Source organism: Betta splendens, chromosome 21 (assembly GCF_900634795.4).
Source record: "Betta splendens chromosome 21, fBetSpl5.4, whole genome shotgun sequence".
In the NCBI taxonomy this organism is placed as follows: domain Eukaryota; kingdom Metazoa; phylum Chordata; class Actinopteri; order Anabantiformes; family Osphronemidae; genus Betta; species Betta splendens.
In genome coordinates this window covers 11,191,916-11,201,078 of record NC_040899.1, presented here as the reverse complement: position 1 = coordinate 11,201,078, position 9,163 = coordinate 11,191,916, and the positions used below count along the sequence as shown (strand labels likewise).

Sequence of the window (9,163 nt, the reverse complement as noted above, 5' to 3'; positions counted from 1 at the left end):
TTAAACAGTCGTTTAATGAAATATAAGTATAAATGCATAACTTTATTAGCTACATTGTGCTTTTATAGGTAACGGGCACATTACACTGGCTTTCTTGTTATAAGCAAGAATGTACAGCTTCACTAATGGGTTATAAATAAAGTATTCGCTTTAATTAGAGCAATTGATGTTTTCTAAACGATAATGACTTGCACCGAGTATATTAAAGTTTTACAATGGAGCAGCTTTGGCCGAGTCCTCTGCGCTATGCAGGCCCTTCCCTGGTGGGCGTGCGTAAACGGCCCCAGCGCTCTCTGAATGTGCTGTAACTCCCCTCCAAAGCAGAAAAAGAGAAAGGGGAAAGGAATGCTCACCCAATCAGGAGCGCTCTAAAACTTGTGAGGGGAGAGGGGTTTTTTTTCGGGTACGTGGTGCGCGTCTCATCCGTTTTGATCCATTTTGTGGGCCCGGGTGGCGCTCGCGGAGCTCACAGCGGGGGTCGCATTGTGCGTATGCAAACTGGACGGCATGGCCATTGTATGTGTTTGGTCATATATGGAGGCATCGGTGACTTGGAGGATACAGCCTGTCTGAAGTCTCAGGGAGAGTCGCCCTCGGTTGCGCGCGCGCGTCTCTGTGTGTGTGTGTGTGTGTGTGTGTGTGTGCGCGTCTCTCTCTCTCGCGCTCGCTCCCTCGCGTTCGACTTGCTTTTTCCTCTCCGTCGCTATGAGTTGTCTGGATGTGATGTACCATCAGAGCTATGGAGCGCACTACCTCCCGGCGGCAGCGTACAAGGCAACTTACTACAACCACCATCACCAGCCGCAACAGGTGAGACGCTCATCACTGGGGTTTGTAGCTGAGACGCTGACAGTGGATTTTTCTATCTGAGAAGAAGAAACTACTCCCTTAAGCGTGAGCGCTGTCCTCCTTCAGCTTAACTGATGATAAATGACTGTATTTATTATTTAAGTTTTATAGGCAAAATAACTCGACTAGATGTTAAAGTAAGTAAAGTTAGTGCGAAATGTCCTCTGTGAAGTCGGTGCCATTTCAACAGGATTCGGTTCTTTAACTTTAGTTTCAGTTTTGAATGATTCGATTCCAGTGTAGGGCTCGGTATTCATCGCAGGTCAGGCGTGATGACACGGAACTATTAATCCTGCGGTCAAGCGGTGATGTAATGACAGCCAGTCAGTCACCGAGGAATGCGGACGAAGCACATTGAGCTTTTCAAATAGCTGGAATGCTGTATGGGAAAAAATGGAATCATTTTCACACCACTCCCAGGCTGCTCCTAACAACACACACCCTTAACTAATAAATACTAAGTATATAAACATATAATTCATTTTTTGGTGTGATTACACCTTCGGCTCATATATATGTATATTATAATAAAATATTGTAGAGTAAATTCTTTGGTTGATTCTGGTTGAACCCGTTAATTAATCTCTCCCTGTTTCTTCCTGCAGAGGAAGCTGAGTGTTTACACTAAGGTGCAGGAGTGTATGGAGCCACAGCAGCAGCAAGTGGGAGGAAGAGGGATGCTGTCCAGGGACCAGGGCCCGAGACAGGCTCCCGCAAGCGAGTCAGGCCGCAGGTCAACATCTGATCCGGACCTGAAGGACTGTGCTCAGCCAGCAGAGGCCGAGTACCTGAGCTCCAGGTGCGTCTTGTTCACCTACTTCCAAGGCGACATCAGTGACGTGGTGGACGAGCACTTCTCGCGGGCCCTCAGTCAGTCCAGTGCCTTCAACAGCGAGATGACCAAGCCTCATAAAGTGACTCAGTCATCCGCTTCCGCCGCTGCCGGCTCATGGAAAGGTGAGAGGGCAGGACGTCTACGCTTCAAATCGCCTACAGCAGCAGCTCATGAGAAAACTGTGTCAAACTCTTGTTCCTTGTGTTTGTTCAGACGGCGGCGCTCTCTCCGAGGGTCAGAGCAGCCCGGTTTGGAGCGGCACCTATCCGCCGCAGAGCGCCTCCTGCCTCCACCCAGACTTTTCCCCCAGCCCCGTCTCCTTCAACCACCCAGAGGGAGCCCTGTGGGCCGGCCACATGCTCTCCCAGGCCGGCCTGCCGCCCCCCGCCGCCCTCCCGGACAGCTGGAGCTACAGCCTGAGCCCCCAGAGCGTGAGCGGCTACGCCAGCGTCCACGACATCTACCACCCGCACCCGCACCCCCACCCCCACATCCACGCCCGGCACCACCACCCGGTTCTGCATTCGTACCCGGCCCACAGCCCCGCGCTGGACCCCAGGTTTAACCCGCTGCTGCTGCCTGCCGGTGTTAGGAGCCAGAACCAGAACCAGGCTGCCGCCAACACGGGCAGCTCCCCGAACAGTGAGGGGGTGAAGGCGGAGATGGACCCGAGCAGCAGCAGCCCTGTAGGGGCTTCCTCTGTGGCCTGGACCCCCTCAGCTCTCCATGGGTCTCTGGAGGTGTATGACTCAGGTAAATATAAACCAGTTCATCTTATTATTATCTTATTATATTTGTCTTAAATGCAAAATGTGTGAATGGAGGCTCATTTTAATCTTCTGTCGTTCTTCATGTCCCCCCAGCTCTCGATCAAACCAAAGCAAAGACATCCGTCTGGTTTTAACTCTTCACACCAAAACGGACTACTACAGTACGTGGCTTTACCCAGCACTGAAATGTAAAACATAGATATTAGAACGCTAACGGCATCTTAGACCCTCAGTCGTGCACTGTCCACTCGATCTGACACGGAGATGAACTCAGGCTTTGGACTTACACACTGAACACCTTGGCTGCATGTCAAGGTCGTTGAGGAATGACAAAAACAGACTACTAGCTACGATGAGGAGAGGCCTTCTTCTTATTCGTCGGCACAATGATGCAATGTGAGACCAAGAGGTTCTGTTTCAAGAGCTTGAATTTGATCCACATTTTCTTTTTGTACAGTAAATGTTGTGTTTATTTTGTCTATGGCTTTTTTCTGCCATGCTAAGTTGTTGTTTGCTGGATGACTTTTGCTAATTTGTGGCCCAACTGCTACTTTTACTGTTTTGCCTTTGGGTAACGTGTAGTGTAAATACTGGTGGTGTTTGTTTAAGTAATACATTTGTTCAGATGTATCTGCGAAATAAAAGTTCTTTCTCAGACACGCGGTTGAATTATTTCCCAACTAGCGAAAGGAATGTAAACAGCTTACTTTTCCAGCTAATTCTTCACCAGACCAATCACTGAAAAATATGTTGTGGTTATTATTTGGCAGCTTATTCAAAGAAACCTCTCCGCTTAAGAGGCGTTCATTTAAACTTTATCCTACATGACTTTTCTATTTTAGCCCAAAAAATTGTGGGATCAGGTCCTGATCCTTAATGTCTGTGATGATCCTTCATTCTTTTGTTGTTGTTTTTTTTTAATTTATTTGTCAATTTGTCACTAAAACTAAAATGGCGAAAATGTTTAAGTCACATAAATCACATCACATAAATGTTTTGAACACGACATGACACAGAAAAGTTGAGGAATCAACAGATCAATTACAAGCACGTGTTTTAGTGCTTCATATAACTATATAACAGCTGCTTTTATATGAACAATGCAAATCCATACACCCTGAGTAAGTAAGTAAAATTACTGAACCTTACCTTAACTGGTTGTTGTTGTGCAGAGTAACTTCAGCATGTTGTGTAAGTAGAAATCATATTGTGGAGCTAATAGGAACTGAACTGTAATACCAAGGGAAGTGGTCTGCATTCCACAGATGGTTATTGTAAGATACCATGACAGGTCTGCTGCCTGTCATCACACAAACACACACGTAAAAACACACAGTTCCAGACTGACAAACACACGCTTAAGAATGCACTTCCTGTCTGGACAGGAAGTTCAGTGGACAACGGCACAAAAGACGCATTTCAGGTGGGACAGTAATGTGTGTGTGTGTGTGTGTGTGTGTGTGTGTGTGTGTGTGTGTGTGTGTGTGTGTGTGTGTGTGTGTGTGTGTGTGTGTGTGTGTGCATGTTGTGAGTGGCCTGACCAGGTGGTACGATCAGCAGTAGCAGCCCACTGACATTCCAGCCTCCTCTCCCACGTATCTTATTCTCCATCTCGACTAACCAGCTGGACTTCAAATCTAGACGCCAGCAGCTGGGTTTCCGTCCAAAGCACCAGCAAATCCTAATGGTCACCATCGGGCCTGGACAACACCAGCATCAAAGCGCCACTTTATCAGCATTATCATTCAATTCCATATTCATTTTTCTGTATCTTTTCCATGTGAACAGGGCCCATCAAAAACTAATGGCGGCGCATAGCAGAGCTACAGGCTGACTCTGAGTCACAGACTCCCAGTATGACTCCATTAATAGCACAACTGGTGGTTCATCCATGTTGCACAAATATGCTCAGCTGTGAAGCAGTTTGGGGAGAATAGTTTTTCTGCATGTGATGGATTAATGAAAACTGAAGACTATTAATACATTTTACCACTTGTTTTTTTCCAGCTACTGTATTCAGGGTCTATGGGCTCAGAAAAGTTTTGGTTTTGGGTACATGGACCTGTAGACAAATAGGAACATAGAGGTCTAATATAGGCAAATAAAACATTTCAACAAAAAACACTATTTTATCCCCTCTGCTCTGCTTTCCAGTTGGCCCATTAGCATTAGCATGTAGCCTGTGCATCAGCATGTATTGGAGCTGCAGTGTATGCTAACAGGCCTCCCACTGGCAGCCTTGGAGAATCACCACAGGCACTTCCACTGCAGGAAGAACGCAACAAACACAGACCTGGGAGTTGAAGAAAAGTTCATTGATGTGTCAGCTACAAATGTCTAAAGGGGAAACCAGAGGCTTAGGAAATGCTGCATGTGTCGCATCGGGTATGAATTCAAGTTAAACACCCTGTGATTTGTGCTGTGTTTATTACCTTTAATGTAAAAATCCCACTAACACAGTGATGCAGTGTTTAGTAGCTACTATACAGCTACTGTAATGGATACACAAACCAGCTTGTGACGTCACACTCGGTTTGCACAATCTGGTTCATCTTTGCAAAAGCAATTTGTTATTTCATCTTTTTTTTACACGAGTTCAATCTATACTTACATGCGTCAGACAAACCCAGTTACAAGCCCACACACACACACACACACACACACACACACAGTGGGTTTTCGATCCTGATCTCATCATTGTCATGATTGCCTCTATTGTAACCGATGTTATTTTATTTATTTTCCTTTGTGGCAGCGAATTGCATTCATTTCAAGGAATGGGAGGAAATTATTGACATCATATTGTGTTTTTCATTTGTTTGGAATTCACATTCTCTTTTGACCTGTACAGTCCCAGTCAAACCCCTCATGATGATGGATCCAACGTCATTGGGTTCCTGCCCTCTGACCTCAGTCAGGATCAAGTCCATTAGATTTGCTAAGCACACAATTTCTTATACAATAAGGAGCAATAAGAGAGTGGTGTAGGAGACACAAGTGTTTTCCTTACCAGTGTCCAACAACTGGTAACTAATGTAAAACATTTGCTGAGGCAATATTGCTCCCATGCATTTTGAGTAATGAATCTAATTAAACATTTAGGGCCTGTAGGACACAAGCATTTTATTCACAAAAATAAAATCGGGAAAGAAATTGAAGTGAAAGTAACCTATTCACAATTGCAGAAAGCAGACGATGCACTTTTTCCACAAAAAGGAGTGGAGAGAGAAGGAAAGCTGATCAGTCACAACATGGCTCAGCCGCACATTCCGGAGTAATTGAGCGGATGATTAGTCTCTCATCAGCAACACAACACCAGCTGTCTGAACAAAACTATATAAATGCAGAGGAGAGGAGACGAGGAGGCGAGACGAGAGCAGAGGAGACAAGAGGAGAGGAGATGAAGCTAAACGGGACCATAACAAACAGAGCCTGTCGTCATGTACCTCATTTCCCCTTTGAACCGACATCTTTTATGTCACTTCCTCCAGCCACCCTCTTGCCTACTAATTGCTGGGCTAATTAGAGTTAATTTCCTCCTTTAAGTGTAACGGGTATTAGAGTATTAGTGAGTGAGAGATTTCACCACACTGTTTGTGTCAACAGGGCAGGCTAATGAAGCGTGAGTCACCGAACACTTGTCCTGCTGATTATGATTAGGCCTTCTTCATATTAAATGATGCCAGATCTGGTTTTAATAAACGTAGGGGAACACTTCTCAGGACAAATGTTAGTCTTTTAACACAAAGTAGTTCAGACTGATGACGAACGGGAGGTTAAACATAGCTGGTGTAATATCTGTTACACACGATGGCTCTTGAGGTTTATTGGACGCTTTTGGAAGACAAGGGCGCTCACTTTCCTTCCACGAAGACAATTCACCGCTGAGAGGAATGCACTGCGCAAACACGCGGCCCCCATCACTCCAGCACGTTTAATTGGAACGCGAGGCGTCCGACCAGACGCTGTGTTTACTGTACTCGCGTGTCCCCGGCGTCGCGGGGGGGGGGTCACGGCTCCGAGCGTGGCGGGCGCGAGGCCTAGTTTGGAGAGCGGGTCCTTCAATCAAACTTTAACACGCAGCTCGGCTGCGGGAGAAGGTCAACATTTATACCTACTTACAACGCGGAGCGAGGAAATCCTCACATAACGCAGGCCACATTCCCCCGGCTGCCCACACACGGAGCAGCGCACCGCGGTGGTGAACGCATTTCCTCCAAGTCCTTCCAGATGAGCCACGGAGTCAACCTAAACGCTTACTTAATAAGATCGGACCCACTATATGATAATAAACTGCTAAGTGCTCTCACTGGGCAGGCAGAAAAACCCTACTATAGCGAAGATTAATACAGACAGTAAACAAGCACTTCCTGCCTTTTGCTCATTTTTATTGTTTCCAAAGCGAGACGTGCTCCATTCATAAAGGCCGCAGCGGCGGCGGCGGCGGCGGCAGCGCCGGGCCGTTTCTGTCAGCTCCCGTCGCCGTGCCAACAAGCAGAGGCCAGTACATAGCTGTCATTCCTCCGCTCACTGGGAGCACATTTAGCAACCGACACCTGTTTCCCCTGCTCCGTCTCCACCGCGGCCCCTCCGCCCGCGGAGACTCAACACTCCCTACGTGCCGCTGCCGCCACAGTATTCCTGGGCCGTCGCTAATAAACTATTTTCGCTGCCAACACTAACAGCGGCGGCGGGACCGGCCCGGCCCGGTCCGAGCTGGGACGGCGGAGTATTCCACAACAAGTCGAGCTTCGTAGGACGTTCAAAACGACCTTTTCCAAGTGCTTCAGTGTCTCTTATATGAAGTACAATCTATATAATAATAATAATAATAATAGTACTATATATATTAAGCAGAAACATGGATTCAGTTGTTTCTGTGGACAGGAAAAACTCACTGGAGGCAGGTTTCAAACAAATTGCCTAGTTAGATACTGAAACTAACACTAAGCTCGTAGTACTAGAGTCTCGTCCAATAAAACCTTACAGGACCTGATAGCTGCCATACAAATATGAACGGCAGGGTCACTTTCCCATGATGCTGAGTCTCACAGCAGATGAAATCCGTGGCTCAGGTTCATCCTCGTTCTAATGAAGTGATACTGTAACATCTCCTATGACGAGCCGTCATTTACTCACATCCATTTACAGAGTGAACTTTCCTCTTCCTCTACCACCCTCATGTTTTGTCTTGTGCTGAGGGTAAATCACTGCTCAGTGTTAAATGATCTACTGCTGCTGCTCTGTCATGTCATCAGTGTGGCCTCTGCACACTATGCTATTTACACATTTATTAATTATGCTTCACTGTTGTCATGCTATTACAGTGCACTCCCATCGAGAAATAAACATTTTTGATGACAATACTCCAATAATAATAATCAGCCAATGCAATAACATTTAAAGTGGAATCTGTAAAATGGTTGGAATTTCCCCTCAATTACACTGTGACTATTTTAGTGCCAAATTAATGGAAAGGCAGCTGAAGCCCACAGTTCCTGTGAAGCGGGGAATTCCTCGCTGGGCCATTTCCTGTCAATCACTCCGGCCGGTGTCACGTGACCCTACCTGCTGCCACTGTCCTTTCCTTTGCATAACGCCCATACCACGCATGCCAGAAGCACAGAGGGGCATTCCTGGGCCACTGACACAGATTGTTGTTTTTTTTTTTACTTGGGCATTGGAGCCGGGTTTCCACTGAGCACTAAAGCAACTAAAGGATCAAGCTGTGCACCACTAAATACAGTTACCAGACTTTTGTAGGTGAGTGTGAAGAGGCTGCGTGTGGAAACAAAAGGCCGGTTTAGGGGGTCAGGTTTTGAGCCACATGTTTAAACTCACCACATGTTTAAAGTTTCTTTGGCTTCTTAGAGAGTGAGGTTGGGGTTGAGGGGCTTTAAGGAGTGATGAGTGTGTGGTGTGGGTGTGAGTATTTAGTAATTTGAGAGAGAGTGAGAGAGAGGGAGAGAGAGAGAGAGATCATGTCAGTAGACAGTGTAATCTGAGGGATAACATGGTGCTTATCCAGCTGATCCCCCACCTCCCTGGGTCCTGACAGGTTGACATCCATCATTCTTCACATTAACTTCCCCTAATTGGCAGGTAATTCCCCGCTGCCCAACTGTCCCTCCACTGTCCCCTCATTGTCCCTGTACTCAGCCCCTACTGTCTGGGCCTTTATCCCCCAATCTAACCAGGCCCCCCCCGCCGCCAAAGGGCCGCCCAGCGGGGCGTCTTGTCCGGCCACAGAGAGCCAATGGGCCCCGTCACTGTAGCCCGGGGAGGTGAAGTCGGGAGCTTCCTCTGCGATGATGACCCCCATGCTGGGAAGCTCTGTACGAGGCCGACAGGCGGGCCGGCCCCAAAGACCCTCAACCTGTCAGCGTGGGCCCCGCCCACACAGAGCTCTCCATCCACTGACATATGCATTATTTCCCTCTAATGGTCCCCATGTGTTGTTTATAGACAAGTGGGGCTTTCCACCTGCAAACATTTCTTCATGCCTTGTCACTGTTTCAATAATCTCCTTTTTGTTCCCCCCTCCTTCTCTACACAAACCAATGCCCACGCGGCCCAAATCATCAACACGCGAGGCCCCGCGCCGACGATTTTCACCAACCTCCGTATCAGCCACAGGCAAACACACGCATTCCAGCAGCACTGTATCTCGACAGTGATTGACAGGCGCCTGCGAAGTCACCCGGCGAAG

The 9,163-nt window shown here is 47.3% G+C and overlaps 1 protein-coding gene across 1 annotated transcript; it reads left to right on the top strand.

The window, feature by feature from the left end:
- The first annotated feature begins 319 nt into the window (after positions 1-319).
- On the top strand, positions 320-3,111 carry vgll3 (vestigial-like family member 3). The gene is made up of 4 exons (XM_029137895.3): positions 320-810; positions 1,455-1,806; positions 1,898-2,437; positions 2,548-3,111. Exons 1-4 carry the CDS (start codon positions 706-708, stop codon positions 2,586-2,588), a joined length of 1,038 nt encoding a protein of 345 aa, XP_028993728.1. The 5' UTR covers positions 320-705; the 3' UTR covers positions 2,589-3,111.
- Positions 3,112-9,163: the final 6,052 nt, after the last annotated feature.

What these genes read in the sequence shown, in the direction of transcription:
- vgll3 (XM_029137895.3), top strand. Translation starts at nt 706, where the DNA reads ATGAGTTGTCTGGATGTGATGTACCATCAGAGCTATGGAGCGCACTAC. An exon ending in ACCATCACCAGCCGCAACAG is followed by an intron (nt 811 to 1,454) that starts GTGAGACGCTCA and finishes TTCTTCCTGCAG; the next exon opens with AGGAAGCTGAGTGTTTACAC. An exon ending in CGCTGCCGGCTCATGGAAAG is followed by an intron (nt 1,807 to 1,897) that starts GTGAGAGGGCAG and finishes GTGTTTGTTCAG; the next exon opens with ACGGCGGCGCTCTCTCCGAG.